The sequence below is a fragment of the Trichomycterus rosablanca genome, chromosome 24, assembly GCF_030014385.1.
Source record: "Trichomycterus rosablanca isolate fTriRos1 chromosome 24, fTriRos1.hap1, whole genome shotgun sequence".
NCBI lineage: Eukaryota > Metazoa > Chordata > Actinopteri > Siluriformes > Trichomycteridae > Trichomycterus > Trichomycterus rosablanca.
The window spans coordinates 5937718-5959638 of NC_086011.1; the positions used below are offsets into that span (position 1 = coordinate 5937718).

At 38.1% G+C, this 21921-nt stretch overlaps 3 protein-coding genes and 1 long non-coding RNA gene across 6 annotated transcripts; 2 read left to right on the forward strand and 2 right to left on the reverse strand.

Moving 5' to 3' along the window:
• The first annotated feature begins 46 nt into the window (after nucleotides 1-46).
• LOC134302061 (uncharacterized) lies at nucleotides 47-485 on the forward strand. Its single transcript, XR_010007508.1, has 3 exons — nucleotides 47-153; nucleotides 233-319; nucleotides 426-485. It is a non-coding gene; the product is annotated as an uncharacterized LOC134302061 (long non-coding RNA).
• Nucleotides 486-815: 330 nt separating this feature from the next.
• zgc:158258 (uncharacterized protein LOC791186 homolog) lies at nucleotides 816-1730 on the forward strand. The gene has a single exon (XM_062987181.1). It carries the CDS (start codon nucleotides 816-818, stop codon nucleotides 1728-1730), a length of 915 nt encoding a protein of 304 aa, XP_062843251.1.
• A 1175-nt stretch (nucleotides 1731-2905) lies between these two features.
• Nucleotides 2906-13043, reverse strand: kif17 (kinesin family member 17). Of its 3 annotated transcripts, none has more exons than XM_062986274.1 (15): nucleotides 12791-13043; nucleotides 10200-10484; nucleotides 9717-9863; nucleotides 9139-9240; nucleotides 8739-8928; nucleotides 8036-8488; nucleotides 7508-7608; nucleotides 7261-7408; nucleotides 7102-7178; nucleotides 6904-7022; nucleotides 6140-6368; nucleotides 5354-5612; nucleotides 5140-5219; nucleotides 4552-4672; nucleotides 2906-3425 (listed from the first exon to the last, which is right to left on the reverse strand). In XM_062986274.1, exons 2-15 carry the CDS (start codon nucleotides 10428-10430, stop codon nucleotides 3268-3270), a joined length of 2415 nt encoding a protein of 804 aa, XP_062842344.1. In that variant the 5' UTR covers nucleotides 10431-10484; nucleotides 12791-13043; the 3' UTR covers nucleotides 2906-3267. The 3 variants fall into 3 exon arrangements, with proteins under 3 accessions (XP_062842344.1, XP_062842342.1, XP_062842343.1); XM_062986272.1 differs by having other exon boundaries at nucleotides 5140-5222; nucleotides 12791-13039; XM_062986273.1 differs by lacking the exon at nucleotides 12791-13043 and having other exon boundaries at nucleotides 5140-5222; nucleotides 10200-10820.
• Nucleotides 13044-14109: 1066 nt separating this feature from the next.
• On the reverse strand, nucleotides 14110-20912 carry sh2d5 (SH2 domain containing 5). The gene is made up of 10 exons (XM_062986230.1): nucleotides 19883-20912; nucleotides 18663-18751; nucleotides 18320-18400; nucleotides 18164-18238; nucleotides 17930-18076; nucleotides 17634-17834; nucleotides 17249-17429; nucleotides 16722-16827; nucleotides 15845-16001; nucleotides 14110-15529 (listed from the first exon to the last, which is right to left on the reverse strand). The coding sequence occupies exons 2-10, from the start codon at nucleotides 18711-18713 to the stop codon at nucleotides 15362-15364; spliced, it is 1167 nt and encodes a 388-aa protein (XP_062842300.1). The 5' UTR covers nucleotides 18714-18751; nucleotides 19883-20912; the 3' UTR covers nucleotides 14110-15361.
• Nucleotides 20913-21921: the final 1009 nt, after the last annotated feature.

Consider the following 21921-nt stretch of genomic DNA (forward strand, 5'->3'; position numbering starts at 1 on the left):
AACATCATTTGCAACTTCATTTGCATCAAACCAAGCTAGGAAAATCACATCTGTAAACACGTCACATTTAAATAGATGGAAGAAGGGAAGCTTCACCCTGTACATGAATCTGTGAGACAGGACTACTCATCGGGGACGGCTGTTTACTCATTAGTAAGTATTGTTTCAGCAGCTTTGTTACATAAAAATTTTTTTTTGTTTTATTTTCTTGTATTATCACTGTTTATGTTAGTTTGGGTCATGGCGGACCAGTGAAACAGATGGACAAATGGACAGTTTTGAAAGCTCGGACAGTACGCTCAGCTTGCACTCTTGCACTGTAAGTTCCATTTCAATACATTAAAGACCACAATTTTACAAAGTTATTGATTACAGTCCTAGTTCCTGTGATTTGATGTAAGGAGGTGAGTTTTTGTGTCTTTTAGAATGATGACCCTCAGTATCTGTCTGCGGGAGAAAAAGCTTGTCTCATTTTCTTGGAGGAGGCCATAGAGTCTCAAGATACAGAGGAGGAGAATGGTTTATCCAATGATGAACCTAAAAATCTTCCTGTACATGGGAACAAGCCTAACAAAACATTAAATTCCAAAGGTAAATACCTGTAATGATCTTTGATTTAATCTCATATAAAATGCAGTTGAATGGATAAGTTTGAACATCTCAGTTACATTTCATATATGGTTGATATTGTTGATGATTTTAGAAGTGATAAATGTTAAACATATCCTATAACATGTCTTATTAACATAGCCTAAATGGCAGCTATTCTGGTTTATAGTTTACATCAATTTTAAAATGACATATTCAAAAGTCTAATGATTTTTCTTTTCTTCTCAGATGCACCATGGCACTGTAGTGATCCCAATCAAATTAGGAATTACCTGGTTCCTACACCTTTTGTCCTGGCAAACTGCAGTCCTAATATCCTTGCCAATCCTTTTAAGGATAAAACATCACCCAACCAGGATATTACACCCAAAAGTGGTGCGCTATGCCAGGATGCTCCTGCTGAGGTTAACGTTTTGATTTCTCCTACATTTACATCTAAAATCAGTAACAGGAACAGTTTTGGATTGCAGGATTACCAACCCTCAGACTGTGGCTCTCCTCAAGGCCCTCTGACTTGTGAGGGTCTAATGAAAATATGTACCAGTGTGTCAAGAAGAAATCAACATTCTACACATGAAGATTTCACAAATAACACTAATAAAGGACTTCAAACAGAGACAAGTGGGTGCTCCAAGCCCAATCCTCCATCTGTTGCACCCAAACCAAAAATAATACCCTCATACATATCCACTTTAAATTCCAAAGAAACCAGCAACTCCAATATAGATTCTAATATCCAAGTTTTATCTACATCCACAAGGTGTACAAGTACCGGACCAGAAAGAGTAAGGCTAGAGGCTTTATCTAAACTAGGTCTTCTAAAGGAGGAAAATCTGAAACTGTTAAATGTACAAGTTTTAGAGGGACAGCCCTCGTCCAAAATTATGGCTGAGAGCAGTTCCGATTGTGATGACAGCCTTAAATTCAACTTACTGTCTCAAAACCCAGAGAGAGAAGTTGGATTAAGTCAGGCAGGTACAAGCCAAACATCAGGACAATCATCCAGTGCTTCTCCTGCGCTTAAAAAACCACCTGCTCCAGGTTCCAGTGTGCTAATGGTTCCAAACATGGAAGAAGAACATCGAGAGGCTTTAAGAAAACTAGGATTGCTCAAGAAATAAACAACTGAATATCTCTGACTACCCATATTTCATCTGCTCCAAATTGATCTAATTTGACTCAATTCGACTGAACTGACTATTGTATTTATTTTCTGTGCTCCTCACATGGGGCAGCAATTATGTAGGCTATGAAGAAATACATTGGGCATTGTCAGTTCTAGTCAGTCATTGGGCATTGAACCAGTTATTAGTGCTATATTTACTTTAGGAGTGGAGGTTAGCAGCAGTAAAGTAAGTGAAATGTGATCGGGTAATTAGATATGACTACACTGAAAGAAAAATGCGTAAAAAATTAAAACACATTCTTTGTACACATGGTCTTTCTCCTAGAGCTCTCATATCAAAACTAGTGTTATGATTTGCCTCTGGGGTTTTTCCAGACACAAAGTCATTCATGTGTAATAAAACCACATTCTTGCCACAGTACCTGCAGATGAATAGTTCCACAGTTCTAAGTGAATGATGGTGCCTCTGACAGTGCTCTCATTCACTTACTGTGTAACATGAGAAGTCTTACTGAAAGGTGATGTAACAGAGAAAAGTGGTTCAGAGTTCAGCACTCTGTGGATTAGCAGATTATATCAGAAAGTGACTATTAGCCTCCCTGTTCACATCACACACACACACACACACACACACACACACACACACAACCTTTCAGGTTTAATACCACTCAGAATAAACTTAAAATTGAACTGAGTCTTACTTAACCAACACAAGTGCCCAGCAACAGAAATGCTTTTTTGACTGAATAGGCCCAAATTCCCACATACATACTTCAGGCTTGTGAGAAGCCTTCTCAGAAAAGTGAATGTTTTTATAGCTAAACTATCCAATAAGGTATGACATAAGGGTCCTTCTATTTCTTTTATATTGGGCTGTCCAACAAGCTCATGGTCAGGTGTCCAAATACCTCAGGTGTCCAAATACCTATATCTATGTATTCTATTGAAATTAATGTCACTGTGTGCTTCCAAAAGCTTGGTGTGACCAGGCATTAAGTGAGTAAATGTGTAAGTGTGGTATGCTGTGCACTGGAGTGGCACCAAGTCCACAACCATGACCCTGACCAGGATGAAACAGCTGAAGAAAATAAATGAATGAATGATCTCTGGCAAGACAGAACTGAATTTTTCATTCTAAGTGTATAAAAGACACAAAAAGCCAAACGATAATGCTTTTCTAGTTTTTATGTAGGAAAAATACATTAGTTTAGAACTGTGATACAAACAACAGTGAGAGTATAGAAAAAACTAGTGCAGGTCCATGGTAATAGGTAGCATTCTTATTAAAACTCAGCTAACAACTTCAGCCACATTTCCTACATTAAATTGCTTTCCTAATTTAATCAGCTCACATTCAGTTAGTTAAAGTCACATTAGAAAAGGTCATAAATAAAATCACATTCAAACATTAATCACATTTGTCAGTAACCAGCTACACTTTAATTTGCACCTAGAATTTTAAAAGCAGCAAATTTAGTGCTCTGATAGCTCTGTTAGATACAGAAAGGTAAGAAATGTGCCTTAATGCAGTATCATATGCCATCGCAGGAGGTGTACAGTTTGTTCTTCTTTCGCTTGGCTTTACTGTTGGCAGGCATGATTCCTAGAGACTCCAGCCGAAAGGGGCGAGGAAGGTGGGAGTCAGCAGCGAGGTTTGAGCCACTGGAACTCAGATGGGCCAAGCTGTTCCCTAAAGAATTAGAATGAACACAAACAGAAAATGCAGAGTTAAGGTGTTAAATGGTGAGTTAAAAAGATTAGCTTTCTAAGAGCTGGCATGAAGTAAAAACGATTGTTTTATTAATACTATGTCAGCCATTATGAATTTCTTCTAGGTATTATCATGTTTTCGTAGAAAATCTAAGGTGACTGGGTGACTTTGATGGTAAGGTTAAAAAACGAGTATGTGTTATATAGTACAGGGCTGACAGATCAAATTTAATTTGCTTTACTGGCTTACCATTCAAATGTGATAAACTGAGTAACCAAGCTTATCTTCCTGTACATATTACAACAGTAATATGCATGTTAAACTACTACATCCCACTAATGCTGGAATTTAGGGTCTGCAATAACAGAATCAATCACAAAGGGGGCTACTACTTATTCCACATTACTGTATTGCTATAACCTGGTCATTAAACGGTGTCTTCCAATGGATTAGCGCCCTGTCCATGATATTCCTGCATTGCGCCCAGTGTTTCATAGGTCCTGCTTGACTTAGTAATATTATAATCGTATATCTTTCTATAGTAAAAAAAAAGGTAATATACAGTAATACATTATATGGTCAAAAGAATTTAAACACCTGACCATACCCATGATGGACATCTCATTTCAAAATTATAGGTATAAAAATAAAATCCACCCCCAACCCCTACTTGCAAGTAGAACATCTTCCAATCTTTTGATGGCTTTAAACAAGATTTTGGGATGTGTCTATGGGAACTTGTGCTCATTCAGTGACAAAGCATTTGGGGTCAGGCACTAATTTTGGACGAGAAGGCCTGGCTCACAATCAGTGTCCCACTTCATGCCAAAAGTGTTTAATAAAGATCAAAGTTGGACACATAATTATGTAATATGAATGTATTTTTCTACACCCTTTGGCAAAACATGTGGTTAAAACTGCTGAGGTTAATCATTAGAACCGGTGTTCACACAGTCTGTCGCAGAGTTTGCTTTAGTGTTACAAATCACAGTAACTGCATGTACATGAATATAAATCAAAGAGAATTTGGTTATTTTTGTATAGACAAGATATTAGGGAGTGCTGTCACTTGTTCATCAGAGCTGCTGAGTGCTTGTGATCTCACCAGGGCTCCTAATGGAATCTCCGGCCAAAATCTGACTGGCCCTCTTCGTCCTGAAATAGTTACTGGCAATGTTTTCACTGTCGCTCCGATTCAGCATCTCTTTATAGCGGTCTTCTTCCTCCTATCCATGAAACATACAGGGTTTAACTCCATTAAACCATTCCAGTATTATACTGTCTCAGGTCTTTGTGAGCTCATATGAACAAATCACCCTAAGCAAGGGATTGTTGAATGTACAGTTAGCGACTAGAGCTATTATTTTTCATGCACAGTGCGTATGAATCTTCCTGGACACTGAAGTATTTAAAAATCTCAACACACTGCTGCACCTGCAACACTTGTACTAGCAAGTCATCACCACAACAATATTTTAGGTTGGTTGGTTGAGGGACATCTCATTTTAAAATCATGGATATAAAAATAAAATCCTCCACCAAGCCGTGATTGCAAGTAAAACAGCTTCCACTCTTTTGGAAGTCTTTTAACAAAATATTGGGGTGTGTCTAATTTTAGAAATGTAAACAAAAAAACTGCTCAACAGTTAAAAAGCGAAGTTTTCACATTCCCATTACAGTATTATATGCGTACCATGAAAAGGTCTGCTGGTTCTGACATCGAGTTCCTGTATGCTGGGAGTCTGAAAGAGCTGCTTGCTGTTGATGGAGACACTGCTGAGAACGAAAAACACCCCGTCTGTCACTAACTGGTGGCCACAATCACACAAAATGAGCAAGCACTATCTACAATATATCCGAAAATAAAAATCAAGCTCTGACCGATCCTGCAGCAGTCCAAACCTCACCTGCAGGTAGCGCTGTTTTCTGTACCAGTACCTCGGGCAGCCGCCATGCTCCGTTTTCCTCATCCCACACTGCCTCCTTCTTCAGGCGCTCCAGGTTGCTGTAGTTGCAGTCTCTGCGCACCAGGGTCACCGTGCGCTCCAGCAGACCCTGCAGCAGCTGCGCTTCACGCTCCAGACGCCTGATGGAGGCCAGATAGTCATCGCGCTCCGCGGCAAACTCCGCTTGCAGGTCCCGTATCTCCAGCTTAGCAGCTTTTAGCTTGAAAAAACATAATGATTTAAAGCCCTTCACCTCTCCTTCACTTTTTTAACTGTTGACAGGAGACTGGACTGGACTAAAAACATCCCTAGGCTTTCTTTAAACAACTTTAAAATCAGTCTACAGACACAGCAGGATAATTTGCTAGCACACCAGTGCTCTACAACCAGTCGGCTGGGTATCCTCTGGCAGGCATAATTGGCTAATGCCTGCAGCAGACAAAATTGGCTTCCAGTCTGCTGGGTGGGAAAGACCAGACTGGGTAATCAGTCCTCTCCATTTGCTAGAGTCTAAGGGAAGGAAAGCCAGATAGAAATCACCCTTTGTGTCTGAAACAGCAACTTCTATTGTCTAGTTAAGGCAAATGCATGCTGTACATGAAAAAGGTGTGTGATAGCCTGTGACCATCCTTGTGGGCACTGTGTAATGGGCAGAATTCGTCCAAAAGGACACTGGGTATATCCAAATTAAAAACCTGACAGACAAAAATACCCAACACATTAGAAAATTGCACACTTAAAGCCCACCTTGCACTGTGTGTTCTCCAGTAGTCGGTTCTTGGCGTGCACCTCCTCCTGGATGGAATCGTAGACATTAAGCATAACTGTGTCACTGTCCTCATTGCCTTGACTCAGTGCCTCGATCAGCTGTTTTTTCCTTTGGTTAGCTAAAGTTCTCCTCTGCCTTCGTCTCTGCCTGAGCTCCTCGTTTCGTGCCTGCTCACCTCCAACAAACTCCTGCTCCAGCTGATGAAGCCTGGAGGGCGAACAGCATCGTGACCAAAAGTGTATCTCCAACATCGCAAACAATCGTCACGCATTGTAGAGTTGATTCTCCGCTTTGATGTTCTAAGCTTTGCTTTGGGGCCTGGCTGGGAGTTGACATTCCAATTCATCCCAAAGTTTTTCTATACTAATTTATTTAAACCTGCAAATCTTAATTTATGGACCTTGACTAGTACATCACGAAACAACAGAGCAGATCAAAATGTGGCAAAGTGACTTCCTTGGCAAGGTGGTATCCTATGACGTTATCATTATGAAAACCACAGCTCATTTATTCTGCCAATGTTTGTGAATATTTCATGGTTGTTTGTTTTTTATGCAATTACAGTTTTGGCCATATACTGTAAAATCAATATTTCTGATCAACAGTCTGATCAAAATGTAATGTTCAATATGATTTTACATCTTTTTTAGTTGTGTCTAGTGTTGTGACAGTTTTATCCTAAATTCCCAAGGTGTTATGCTAAAAAAAATCTTTCCGTTGCTCAGCAAATGAGTTTCCTTACCTTTCCAAAACATGTCTCTGGTCCATCGGTGCTGGTGTAGCAACAATCACTCTGTCTGGATCGGAGTTCTCTCCCCCTGGACCTTCTGTAATAGTTCCCTCATGAGATTGCTCCTTATCCTGTAGGAAATGTTTGTTTACATGTCATGAATATACTTACTTAGGTGTATTAAATAGAAGTCCGAAGGCTGATGTGTACCTTGCTGATGTCTTGGGGAGAAACTGAGAGCTCTGGTGTGGCTCCGTTGGTAGGACTCACAGTTTTGTTAGAGTTTGCTGCAGAAAAGACCAGAAATAAGAACATCAGTCGTGTGTAAATATATTGATTAGTGATTTGTCATAACAAAACTAAACTTACATGCTCGACTAGCTCGAGCCCGTTCCAGACTGGAGACCTTGGTCTCGTAAGACATTCTCAGGGCAGCGATGTCCTCTTGCAGTTTAGCTTTGGACTCCTGCTCTGCATTGTACTCTGCCTGCAACCTGGCAAGCTTCTCCTCATATTCCTGCATTCAAACACACACCATGATGAGCTGCTAAAGTGTAAAGCTGTTATTCAAATCTCAGTCCTGCTTATGAGAAACGCTTTCAAACTTCACGCCCACCTGTTTAATCTTCTCCTTCTCTGCTTTACTTTCAGCTGTACTGCTCTGTGGTCTGGACTGGTCACACGGGGTCCCCTTCAAGCTCTGACCTGTTAGCAGAGCTAAAGTTGCAAAGACATAGGTTTAGCATGTATGAAATGTATATGTTTATCTAGTATTTCTCTAGTAATTTAATCATAACCAATTAACAACCACTAACTGAGTCTCCCTATATAACTCGCACATGCTTTCTTTGTAATACTGAACATAAAGCCAGTCAACCTGTTCATTAAGCAATACTAGATAAGCTTAACATGCTTAGAAAAGAATGCTTACTTACTAATTGCCTAATTCTAGAATGTGCCAACAATTAGCAATCACCAAACATATCAACAGATTACACATATATGCTATCCATCCAGCCCAGTGAGCAGGGCCAGTGTGTGCTCTCCTGGATTCCTAACCAACAAGGGATGTGGTATTTCTGTGATCTGAGCTTGTAATCCTGTATTAATGTCAACTGCAAGTTAACAGCGACAGGAAACTTACAGTCAAGGCTGGCAGTGCCCAGCTGGCCAGTGATGAGTGCTCGCAGTTGCTTGATCTCCTCTTGATATTCACGCAGAAGTGCATCCTTGGGGTCCTCATTGACACGTGGACGGTTCTGAATGCTCTTGGCTCGGTTGGCATAACGCAACGTACTTAGGCTCTCCTCGTAATTGTTATCAGCAGGGGAAAGACAGGCCACCATCAACGTACGGGTGTTTCCGCCCAATGAGTCCTGAAGGAGGCGTGTAAGCTTGGAGTCTCGGTAGGGGATGTGCTTGGAGCGGCCGTCCACCAGCGCAGAAATGACGTTGCCCAGGGCTGACAGGGAGAGGTTGATTTTGGTGGCTTCTTGAAGACGATCTCCTGTAGCACCGGTCTTGGACTGGCGTTCACTCCCGGCCAGGTCCACCAGGTTGAGCTTGCCAGCACGTAAGTGGTCTTCACCAGCAGCATCTCAGATTGGAAAGAAGACAAGCACTTAGTTATTTTATACTGACAAATGATGAATGGAACAAAGTAATGCTAATTATGCAAGATGTGGCATCGTGGAGAGGGTCACAACCTAGAGTATCACAGCCTGGAAAAAAAATTTCTGCAATACCATAGCTGATTTTTTGCTGCTGTATAACGGAGAGCTCCGAGCGTCCCCACAACTAGATGAAAAAAAAGTTAAACTGCCACAAAAATTAATAAAATTCTAAACCTGTGCTGCAGATCTCCAGGTGGATGGTGAATATGGAATGAGATCTAGAGGAGTCTTTGTTCATGAGTGTGTAGCCCACTGAGCGATTTTTCCAGCCCAGCTCCATGATCCGCTCACACTCCCCGACACTGTGCACCGTGTGCATGGACAGGTCCCGGACATACACCCCTTGCTCTGGGTGTTCCTTCAGCTGTTAGACATACAACCACATATACCAAAGTGGTAATTACTACAGTATTACTCACATTACAAAGATCCTAAACAAAAATCTGCAACCCTCTGGCTGCAAGCTTTAAGGAAAGGATGTTTAAGCACAGTGACCCAATGCAAACTGCCAAATTACGCAATTTTAACTCCTATGTCCTGTTGAACATCCAAAAAACTCAAAACTGCAGCATACCTCCAGCTTATGTTTGGTGTCCTTTCCCAGAAGATCTCTGATTTCCTCTTTATAGATCTCAAGGTAAGATGCCCTCACAAGGAACTTGGTGTTTTCCACACACTTTAACAGAAATTACATTATTTATTTTTTAGTTCTGTATTTCTGTGGTCCAAATACAGCAAAACAAGTGCCAATTACATTTTTTAAAACAGGTCAATGCACTAATTTCCCTTTTCTATGGTTGTTTTATGGTCATCCTAAGTCCACCTTACCCCACTTTAGAGTACCAGTGAACCTAATCAGTGGACCACAACAAGGAATGTAAGATACAATGTACAAACAATGTTACAGTACCCTAAAAGGTACAACAGTGGTCTTAAAGGTTGTACTAGGTTTTTAAAGATACACTTAATTTATTTAAATATGTTTACAGTTTAGACAGAATCGAATCCAAGCAACTGAAGGTTAAGGGCCCAACAGTGACAGCTTGTTGATAGTGGGACTTAAATCCTTAACCATCCAAATCATCCACACTGTTTTGAATTTTCCAATAAATCTGCAGGGTTAGATTCAGCAACAAACCTGACGTTCCTTACCTGAATGGTCTCAAAGATGTGCTCAAAAGCTCTTGGTATGACTCCTCTCTGAGTTGACGGGTCTGATACCCCCTGCATGGTGAACGACTTGCCACTCCCTGTCTGTCCATAAGCAAAGATGGTTCCATTGTACCCTTCTGTTACACCCTATCATTTAAGCAGAAAGATAAAATAAAGTCAGCACACCTATACAAACTCACAGCATTCAGGACCAACTGTGAACCCAGTGATCATCTCTTGTGTCATGTCATCTGACCTTGTCTACATAAGATCGATGCCATTACCTGATTTTCTATCTGTGCCATCGTATTATATTTCACATCAAGCATGTTAAGTTTATCAGTTACAGTACTTTACCCATTAGGCCTGTCTATGCTGTTTACTGCCAATGATTCACATTGTCTGGCTGCTCATTCTAATCAAGTCCTTATTGATTATTAAGACTTATTATTATTATAATAATATTATTATTAAAAGAATTACCTCGACAAGAGGATATGCAATCTCGTTATACATCTGCTCAGTGGTTTGTTCGATGAAGTAGGTCCCATCAAATGTGAACTGCTTGGGTGGCTCCTCAGCAGCTCCTGGTTTTTTAATAAAACACTGGCAGCGGCTGGTATCCACAGACACCACCATCTTACAGTTAAGGGCCTTCTCTCTGTCATTCAGCGGCCGGCATCTAACTACAACCTTCACAGACTCTGACGCCATCCTGGAGTGCAGAAGGAATCAGCTCAGGCTTTGGTAACACTAGCTTGGACTTCTCTGTAATTACATCAGGTTAACATTTTAATTTGGAGAGTTAAGGATAGTGCAGTTGAGGTCAAAACTTGACATGCACTTGTAATGGACATGCATATCACGACAGTCTTGGGATTTCAATAATTACCATAACTGCTTTTATTTCTCTGACTAAATGTTTAGAACAAATACATCTTTGTACAAAGAAATGTAGACATTTAGCAAAATCTTCTGGGTCAAAATGTAACACATGCATGGTTTAATATGATCCTCTCATGTGGCCTTGGGACCCTAAAATTCTACAAATATTATTTTATACAAGTAAAATAAATGAAAATACATGTAATGTATACATGCAACTTGAACTATCAGATTTCTAACAGATTTTCTGCTGTTACCCAGTTCCTTTCTAGGAATTTCTGGGGTGCAGATTTTAAAGAGCTACACCCCCTTCATCCCTCAATCATTTAAATCCAGTGACCAGGGAGCCAAGAAAGGCATTTGGCTTTGGCTTGTATGTGGCATTATTAGCCTGGAATATGTGACCAAGAAGAGGGTTTGCACCATAGGACAGGTACACCTAATTCTATAAAACTCTAAAATACTTTAATACACACTTTTACACACTTTTAGCTGGTAAATGACCATGCAAAGCTATCACTGTACCTATGTACTGTAATCCATGAACAAACTGATCATATCATTATGAATTCTTCATTGGTCTAAACAATTGGCAGCAGACATAATGGATTGTAGACTTCCTTTAAACATAACAGACCAGACCGTGTTCAGATTTGGAGGAAGGAGATTTATCAGATCATATTACTTTTCCATTGCTCATGAATCAGGTTGTGCTTTTTATACCATGTTATGCATTCTCACACATTGCCCTTTAATACAAGTTAACAAATGGCTGCTCAAAGAAATTCCGGCACTATGAAACTAAAAAGTCTAGTGTTAGCTAATTCCTGTGGTTGTCTCTGGTGGCACAGCAACATGGGTACAGTATATATTTACAATATATATGTACAGTATATATTTACAGTATATATGTACAGTATACATGTACAGTATATATTTATAGTATATATGTACAGTACAGTATATATTTACAGTATATATGTACAGTATATATTTACAGTATACATGTACAGTATATATTTATAGTATATATGTACAGTATATGTTTATAGTATATATGTACAGTATATATGTACAGTATATATGTACAGTATATATGTACAGTATATATTTATAGTATATATGTACAGTAAATATGTACAGTAAATATGTACAGTATATATGTACAGTATATATGTACAGTATATATGTACAGTAAATATGTACAGTATATATGTACAGTATATATGTACAGTATACATGTACAGTATATATTTACAGTATATATGTACAGTATATATGTACAGTATATATGTACAGTAAATATGTACAGTATATATGTACAGTATATATGTACAGTATATATGTACAGTATATATGTACAGTATATATTTATAGTATATATGTACAGTAAATATGTACAGTATATATGTACAGTATATATGTACAGTATATATGTACAGTATATATTTATAGTATATATGTACAGTAAATATGTACAGTATATTTGTACAGTATATATGTACAGTATATATGTACAGTATATATTTATAGTATATATTTATAGTATATATGTACAGTAAATATGTACAGTAAATATGTACAGTATATATGTACAGTATATATGTACAGTATATATTTATAGTATATATGTACAGTAAATATGTACAGTATATATGTACAGTATATATGTACAGTATATATGTACAGTATATATGTACAGTAAATATGTACAGTATATATGTACAGTATATATGTACAGTATATATGTACAGTATATATGTACAGTATATATTTATAGTATATATGTACAGTATATATGTACAGTATATATTTACAGTATATATGTACAGTATATATGTACAGTATATATGTACAGTATATATGTACAGTATATATGTACAGTATATATGTACAGTATATATTTACAGTAGACTTTATGGTACAATGACATTAAATAACAATAAATTCAAGACTAGGTGTTTAATTGGTATGTACTGTTAGTAATATTGCAGAGTAGATAAATAATCTAAATACTGTTTATGGTTTATGATAATAGTTTAAGATATTTAGAGGTTTTGTAGTTTTGTCCTCATCTCATTACTGCTGCAGATAATTAGTTAGCTCTGTAGCTAGCCTAGCAGGTTTACAAACATGTAAATACAGTCATTATACAAAATTAAAAATAGAAAATATGAACATTAGCTTACACTACAAGTCTTCATTCCCACTTCCATAAAACCATTCCGGTCCTACACTGCTACAATCCAGAGCTTAAACAAACACCATTAACACCAGCAGCAGCACTGTGCGGATATTCTGCCATAGCGTTCAGCGTTACTTAGCAACGTGCAACACAGCTTCAACTCCACACTGCTTTCACTCGATCTGATCTGATCTACTCTGATCTGATCTAATATCTGATCTACTCTGATATGATCCAATCTATTCCTAAATCTGATCTGATCTACTCTGATCTGATCTACTTTGATCTAATCTAACCCTAAATCTGATCTGATGTAATCTTAGATTTGATCCACTCTGATCTGATCTGATCTAATCTTAAATCTGATCGGATATACTCTGATCTAATCTGATCTACTCTAATCCTAAATCTGATCTAATCTTAAATCTGTTAATCTAATCTGACAGCAGCTGGTGTAAAAAAAGACAACTTTGGCTACAATAATAAGAAAACCAGAAATTAATTATGAAAAGTAAATAAATAATGAAATGTACTATATTATTTAGTATTATATTAACATAAAATCAAAGTGTAAATTATACAATGACAACCTTATATATTAACAATCCCCAATCTGTTATTTTCACCACTTTGAACCACGCATACAATTGTTTGGTTTCACCACTGCTATATAGTATAGAAAATTTGCCAAATAAGTAAACCTAGTGACCGTAAAAATCTTAATTTCAGCAAGTTGGTGCAAGTATTTGTCACTTCACGCTAAGAGTTCCTCATAGCCATCTAGTTATTCATGCTTAAGCTACATGACCTACACTACCACCCCATAAAATACCAAACTAGTATAAAATCATCTGCACTGCATAGCAATACCATAAAAATAATAACAAATTCTACCTCTGATTTTCACTTTACGATTGTGTAAACACGTCTATTTAACTCCGGGCCTTAAACCAGAGCAGCTTGTTTATTTAAATTTCCTTCCCATTTTAAGTGTTCCCATTTTCTGCATCTATGATTAAGTATCCCAACATCTTCATCAAACTCTCAAAACATCAGACATTTGTTTTTTTTTTCAACTGCTTTGACCTTAGCAGGTTCATGGTTAGTTCAAACACTAAGCGCAAGGCAGTCATACCCTGGACAGGCCAGCAATTTATCCCAGTGCTTCAGCTATCCCCAGACAGACAGACCAATCACAGATCCTCCAACATACTTTATGTCAAAACCTTGACTGGATCCTGATTCCTGAAATTGAGCTTCTAATAAGAGTAACAGCAACAAGCTATGGTTTCTTTTAAGAAAATAATAAAAATCCACAACATGTGCAACAAATAATGTTTATATAAATTATAAATCTCTTGCAAAGGTGTACACGATTCTTTGTTCAGAAAGTGCTTCAGTCAGGTTAAAAGGTAATAAAAAAATTGTTAGTCAGAAATGGAAATGGAACATTTGCAACCGAGTGCTTCAGTCAGGTTAAAAGGTAATAAAAAAGGTTGTTAGTCAGAAACTGAGTAGAGCTACAGCTCTCAAAAAAAACTGACATCAATAAGAGTTATTAACCGTTGACAAGATACACAGCATTTTCACAGCATACGCCAACATTTCAACTCTGTTAAACAAATCTGCAGTTTAAAGGGAATTACCACAAATGGTGGTTTCAGCACGTTTCCCTGTACTGCTACAAGAACCAAAAACATTATTACTTATACTCACTTATAATGGAAGTCTAAGAACAATTGTTTAAGCAGTCAAATATATTTTTGCAAAACATTTTAGTGAGTGCTGTTAAGCTATTTTAAAACACAGATTTATGCTAATTCTAAATATAAGCTTTAAATCAGCATTTTCCTGCATCGTCCTTACACTTTTTGAGAAAATAATTGTGGGTTCCAATATGGGTGGGTGGATTTAACTGTGCATCAATCTCATGGAAATCCCAAATAAAATTATTGTCATCCAAATACTTTTTGTATATTGCATTTAATAATTTGGGGGTATGTAGCCACATATTTAAACATGCATTGACAGAATCACAACTTTCCTGAGTCTTCTATTACAGGTGTTTTAAATCAACAGGTTTCTCATAATCTTTCAGTACAGGTAAATGCCAAAATTAGTGTTTGGGGTAATCACATATAAAGCAGACAAGCTGGATATAGTATAGAGTATTTAGATAAACAAAAGTTGGCCTACAATTGAGCTGTGAATTCACGCAAAATTTGTTCTAAGGTTTGCAACTGGCTAGTGTACAATTCTGCTTGGTAAGAAATGTTGCAAATGCTTAATAAGACATATAAACATACTACACATAGAAACATAGAAAACTAACAATGCTTTCAAAAAATTTGTCCAGTGTCCAAAAAAAGAAAAACTTAAAGCATTGTTCAAAAAGGGGAAAAAATAAACATGAACAATTAACTAACTACCCGTGTGTTAAGTGCATTCAGAACATTAGTGTAAATAGAGCAAAAGCATTAGTTAGGTTAAAGATCAGTGTCATACTGTAAAAAAAATCCACATTTAAATCAGTAGTTTAAAAACAAGATCACACAGATAAAATACTAAACACAACTTAAACCCAGCATTGGTTTTTTGTGTCCTTTTCAGTCTGGTCTTTGTCCTCTTCCCATTCGTAACAGTGATTAACACGAGCACAACTCAGTGGGACCTCCAGCTCTTCTCGGCTCTCGGTGTAGTGATCGATCAATGCAGTGAGACTCTCAAACTGTACATGGCCATTCTGTTAAATGAAGCAACAAGTCTTATAGCAGGTACACATTTAATTGATGAAGCTAGCTGTACAGTGTAATTACTAATTAAACTTAAATGCTTTAATGCTCACTGTACAACTCTTGCTGTAAGGTTTTGTAGTGTTTTAGACTGCTGGTTGTACTGGGACCCACACAGAACTGAGTTTCATGGTCCAAGCTTATACCTGATAAACAGTCTGCTAAACACTAAACGATCATTTTTAATCTCTACAAGCATACTGATGAGTCATGAACGTGTGCTATTATAGATGTAAAGCTCAGAATATAGAAACATAACAGCTCACCTCAAGGAATATTTTGCCTTTGGAAGTCTTAACATCCAAAGTGACTAATCCTGAATTGAAACGTACGAGTAGAGATCCAAGGTTGCAATTTGTTGTGTTAGGACATAGCAAGTAGGAACCCAGGACATCATCCACAAGCAAAGATGAACTGCTGTCACTGTAACCACAAATACATTTTCACACATCAGAAGAACTCATTTGGCTTGAGCCTATTTTATTGTCAGCTATGACAGATCCAGAAAAGCTAACTGACATCTAGTTATCATAAGTATCAACACCTTGTACAGTGTGTGAATACTGTATTAAAATTTGTTTACATAGATTTTATTAAATTAATTTAAATGTGTATTTTAGTTGTTAAGTTATTTTTGTATTTGGCCTTCAGAGATTAAAGCTTGAGTACAAAGTTCACATTGTGTAACTACTGGAATGTGCAAAACACACTTACTCTATCATTAATGATTTGCAAGTTAAATGTAACCTAAATGGGCAAAATCAACATATAATGTAACAATGTAAAAAACTGTTTCGTAGTTTATCATAAATTCCTATTTAAATGACTTTAAACATCCATCATTGCTATAAAATTTAAGCTGACAATTTTCATTTAAATAAATGTAACTTTGTCTTTCATGTTCACATATGTGCAGCCTTTATTTTACAGTGACGAGAAAGTGACATTTATCCACTTTTCTTTCTTTTAATTTGCTTTCAGTCCATGTATCCACTTTAAACAAACTTATGGGCATCCTCATATTTTAGGCTGTATAGTGTATATGGTGTCCAAAACTTTCCTAGCAATTACAGAAAAGTAATAACATGCTTTCAGTTTATTACAAAAAATAAATATTTGTTGCCATGAACACTGACATCTTACCTAGAGATGCCAGCCCAGCTCCACACGGCATGAGCCAGTGCTTCTTCGGTCTCGGCCAAGCTTGGAGCGCGAACCTTGCAAACTGGCACTGTGTCCGGTCCCTTGTCTGTTGCACACAGACAAAGAACTAGTATCTTAAAAATCAGTCATTAGGTGGTTGAACTATTACCGTTTTATTTAAGTTGGTGGTTTATTTTTGAAGAAGCCATTTAGGGTCACTCTACAAAAGAGGTCAATCTGGGCCCAGCTCTCTCTATATATATTTAATATGGTGTAAAGAAATTATGAGTAAATACATTTGGAATAAATACTGTACTTAAAAATAGAAAAACAAAAACGGGTAAACCAGAAAAGAAAATATTGTGTTGAAAGTGCAAGTAATTATATAAAGCATTACTGAACCCCAGTGATACAGGTGCCACCATTCTACCCACCCATTGTGGTAGATTAAATATTAATTACTTGAGTTCTGTATTACCTAAGGAACTCTTTCACTTTTGACAGCGTTCTCTGAACACTTGTCCCACCTTGTGGAGCATTAAGGCGCTCCTGCAGGCTGCGCTGCTTAATGGGAGTGCAGGTGAAGGAACGATAAGCCCCTGAGCGCAGTCCTTTGTCCCTGATGGCCTTCTTACGTACAAGCGTAGGGGAAGTTAAAAAGACATCCTCTGGGCTGCTTACGGGATCCATGCTTGGATTGTAGGAGACCTGCATCACAAATTCAAACATTTAACAAACTTTATTTATTCACATTTTAAGCACCAGTAAATCAGGCACATCCAAAAAAAGTCACGGTCAGCTGCCAAGACACTTCTGGTGTATATCCAGTGCAGTATAAAGATTTGTGTACATTTACCTTTGCCAACAATTTATTTAAATGTAAAAACACAGATATTAAAAGATATAAGTAACCTGTGACCCTGACAGCATCCCCTGAGTTGGTGCCCTGCGAAAGGACACAAGGGCACTGACGCTGAGGGGAAAGCCATGGTTCAGCAGTGAGGGGTTACGAGCTGGCTTTTTTCCAGACGCCTTGTCCTCTGCATCTTCAGGATGTTTCTCCAAATAATACAGCTGGAAGCAGCGGCACAGCAGCAGGTTCAGAAACTGGGCCTTAGACAGGGCAGAAACAAACATTAATAAAGCACACTGATGGAAAACAATAGGTAAGCTTGAGAAGCTGACAGTGTGGTTATGTGCAGACGTACTGCTCTGGCGTGTCTGGCCTTAAAGAGGTGGCAGTAAAGCTGGGTATCAGAGCTGCCTGGATTGTGGGCGACGAAGGCGAACTGGGCAGCAGAGGGACGTGCGATGGACAGGGAGACTCGGCGCAGTGCATGAGCCATCAAAAGAGTCTGAAAAGACCAAAAGTCATTAAATTGCAACAACAACAGCATGTTGAAACTGGCTTTGGATAGTTGGATTGAGTTTGGAAATCTTACTGTTTCATCCTCGTTGTACACCTTCACCCCTTTGATGGAGAATTTGAGGGAGACGTAACGTCTACGTTTGCAGCGCTAAACATATGAGTAAAAGCAATGAGGGCCATCACCAGTAGACTTTTATTACTGTAGACAGTGCATGTATTCATGCATTACCTTAAGAGATTTTAGCTGTGTTTGCAGTTGTTGCATTTGCTCATCTAGACAGCAGTCATCAACAGGAAATGAGCCAATGTACTAAAGAAAAATATAGTAAACACAGAAAAGATAAGAAAATTCACTACTTAGGCTGTTTTTATGGCAGGAATAGCTGGGAGGGGGCTTGGTTGTCAAGGGATTGAGGTACAGTTTGTAAATTGTAAGTAAATAACTGTTTTTAAGGTAAATGTTCAAAAAGTATTTGGATAGAGCTTTACAGTAATAAAAACTTGAATACAAAATCTCTCATTACAACTAAACTCTTCTTTGAACTGAAACTGGACATTTAGGCAAAGCTTACCTCAGCAGACCTTGTCACAATCCCATCCTCTCTGACTGGTGTCTCTCCCATGTTGATCGATTATCTGGTTGGTTTACTTAACTTGGTGACTAATATAAAAAATGAAAGAGAGAACATAGTTTTACCTGATGCCAAACCAAGACGCGTAGTTTCTGTTAAGTGAATTCAGGTCAATTCAAACTTGTTGAACATAACATTTTTTTTTTATAGAAGGTTGAACTGACCATAAATACTGAACAATCCTGTGCTAAAAATGGACTGCACCCCTGTACACAAAGCATTTTTGATAAAGACATGGTTTGTCCAGTTTGATGCGAAGGAACTACAGTGACCTGCACATACCCTGGAGCTCAAGCCTATTAAAAATCTTAGATAGGCACTAATTCTCAAAGACTTTTAGTTAGGTCAAACTGCATTAATTCACCTGCCTTGTGTCAACACTTCAGACTGCAGCTATACCAATCAAACATGGTTTGAGTATTGTTGCTGACCATGTGCATTTCTTTATGGCCACAATTAATCATCTTACAGTGGCTATTTAAAGCATATTAATGTGTTTGACAAAGCAGTATTCATCTCAAACTGGTCAAATGGACATGACAATGGATTCAATGTACTTCAGTGGCTTTCCAGTCACAAGATTCGAATCCAACAAGCCACACTTAACATTTTGTAAAATCAGATTGGCAGAGTGAATGTGTAGATGACACGTCTGCAGCAATTATGCAATACAACCATGTAAACGCTGGCCAAACGGGTAAATAAACGTTTTCAGCAGCTTGTGAATAAATGCCAAACAGAACTGAGTCTGCTCTCCAGTGTGTTTTCATTAAAATGACCGGTGAGAGTAGTATTATTTAAAAACAGCTTCTCTAAAACGAACCGACTCAAGGAACCGACTCTTTCGCGAACGATACATCACTACCAGGAGTATTGACACATTTCGCTCTTGACACAGCAACTGTTCTCTTAGATAAGGAAAAAGTAACGCCACGCCTTGGTATGTTCATTTATTTCTTTTGACAAATGTTAAAGAACAAAAACCTTCAATTTATTGGATAAATATACAACACATTCTAAAACATTTTACCTACACACGTTGGTAAACTCCGCCCTCTACACTACCCAACTTAAGGATGAGATAAATACCAAAACAGAGATAAAAGAGGCAATTAACATGTTTTAAACATATACTATTAATTAAATAAAACAAAACTTACAGTTTGGAAGAGGTTTAAATCAACATGACAGGCCACAACACAGCGTCCGAACTTCCCCGCACAGCCCCTCACCGCGTCTCCTAACCTCACTGCCTCACCTTATCTCATTAGCCACGCCCAATACCTTCCTTCAGATGTGCGCCGTGTCCCAAATCACATAATGCTTCCTACTCCCTATAAACTACACACATGTGTAATTAGGACTCTACGTCCACCAGGCTGCAACACTGGTCACTTATTACTCTCAGTGCAATGTGGGGTAACAGAAATGCGCTGCGTACTAACGTTTATACGACAGAATGCGCAAGAATATATTTACTAGTGCACTTTATAGTAAGCAGAGTCTGGTTTCAGACGCACAGTTAGTCGCCCACTCCTTTACCGTTATCTTAAAAACGAATACATTACAACAAATACGTTTCCTCTTACTGCTATTATGGCCTCTACTCTTATGGGAGACGTTTCAGGGGCGTAACCATCAATATAACTTGTTGAGGGGGCCCAAAAAATTTTTTGCACTGGGGCCCATTAGCTCCTAGTTATGCCACTGAGACTTTCATAAAATTTTGGAACATTCATTCACTCATTTTCTTATCCGCTTATCCAATTAGGGTCGCGCGCACGCGGGGAGGGAGTTGCTGGAGCCTATCCCAGCCTTTCAATGGGCGCAAGGCACACAGTAACACCCTGGACGGGACGCCAGTCCATCGCAGGGCGGACACACACATAAACACACCCATTGACTTATAGGGCAATTCAGTGTCTCCAATTAACCTCACTTGCATGTCTTTGGACTGTGGGAGGAAACCGGAGCACTCGGAGGAAACCCACGCGGACACTGCAAACTCCACACAGAAAGGACCCGGACCGCCCCACCTGGGGATCGAACCCAGGACCTTCTTGCTATGAGGCGACAGTGCTACCCATGACTGAGGGAATTTACTTTAGTTCAGCCCAAAATCATAAGTCGCATACTGATTTTGGTTGATAATGAATGACTTGCAGTCTGCGTTCTCATTTATTCCAAAAGTGTAGGATAGGGTAAGGTCAAAGTTTTAGTACAATCATTTAGTCAAAAAAATAATTTAATCCAAATTGCAAATTAATACAGAAAGCAGTGATTTGTAAATTGTATTTGGTACATTTACTTCTTACATAATGTAATTACTTTTCCTTTATTAACTTTATAGGGTATGGGGTATAGGGCATCCAAGATAGACATTGTCTTTTATGAGCAAAAATTGGTTGAGGCTTCCCACATTGTTAAAAAATGTCTACAAATAATAAGTAAAACATTCATCAACAGACAGTTGTACAAATTATGGGTATTTCACCCTTTATAAAGCTAAAACAAAGCTAAAACAGAAACTACTACTGAATACCCATGACCTTTAATCCAGAAGGCTCTGCTACAAAAAAAAACTAAGATGTTTCTGTGATAGATATCACCACATAAAGTCAGAATACTTTACAAACTGTTGTTAATATATAAAATTCATCTCTGCTTCACAAATCCAAGCAAAGACTATGCACAGTGATAGCCATATGTCAACAATGTTGTCAATGACTTATTAGACTTTGGACAGGAATGTAATATTCCACTGTGCTGCAATATTTTTGACCTGTTGGTTAATCTCAAAGGGATTCTACTGGGTTGAGGTCAAGATTCTGCACAGAACACTTGAGTTCCACCACAATTTAAACCACCCTTTTATGATTCTCATTTTGCACACAAAGGCTCACGGAACAGGAGAGGGCCTTCTGCAAACGGTTACCACAAAGCTGTAGAGATGAAGCTTTTTTTTATATTATTGATTTTACTATCTGAATCACCTGAATTTTATAATACTTAACCATGTAATGTATCGTTGTAACTGTTTAATGGCAAAGGGGATCACTAAGCTCCTTCACCTTCAAAAATGATTACTTGCAGCAGTTTTTCCAGCTCAACCCCCCAGTCATTGCCAACACCCCAATTACAATTCTTATGCTGCTTGTATCACCCCAGTGCTAGCAGAGGAATGCTGAAACTAGCGCAA

Bases quoted from the DNA above. Each gene is read 5' to 3' on its own strand.
- zgc:158258 (XM_062987181.1), top strand. From the start codon at position 816: ATGATTTTTCTTTTCTTCTCAGATGCACCATGGCACTGTAGTGATCCC.
- kif17 (XM_062986272.1), bottom strand. From the start codon at position 10,430: ATGGCGTCAGAGTCTGTGAAGGTTGTAGTTAGATGCCGGCCGCTGAAT. The intron at 9,241-9,716 runs GTAAGGAACGTC...TTTCTGTTAAAG, and splicing joins ACATCTTTGAGACCATTCAG to TGTGTGGAAAACACCAAGTT. The intron at 3,426-4,551 runs GTGAGATCACAA...CTAATTCTTTAG, and splicing joins AGATTCCATTAGGAGCCCTG to GGAACAGCTTGGCCCATCTG.
- sh2d5 (XM_062986230.1), bottom strand. From the start codon at position 18,713: ATGGGAGAGACACCAGTCAGAGAGGATGGGATTGTGACAAGGTCTGCT. The intron at 17,835-17,929 runs GTACGTCTGCAC...GCCCTGTCTAAG, and splicing joins AGGCCAGACACGCCAGAGCA to GCCCAGTTTCTGAACCTGCT. The intron at 16,002-16,721 runs GTAAGATGTCAG...TTGTGGTTACAG, and splicing joins AGCTGGGCTGGCATCTCTAG to TGACAGCAGTTCATCTTTGC.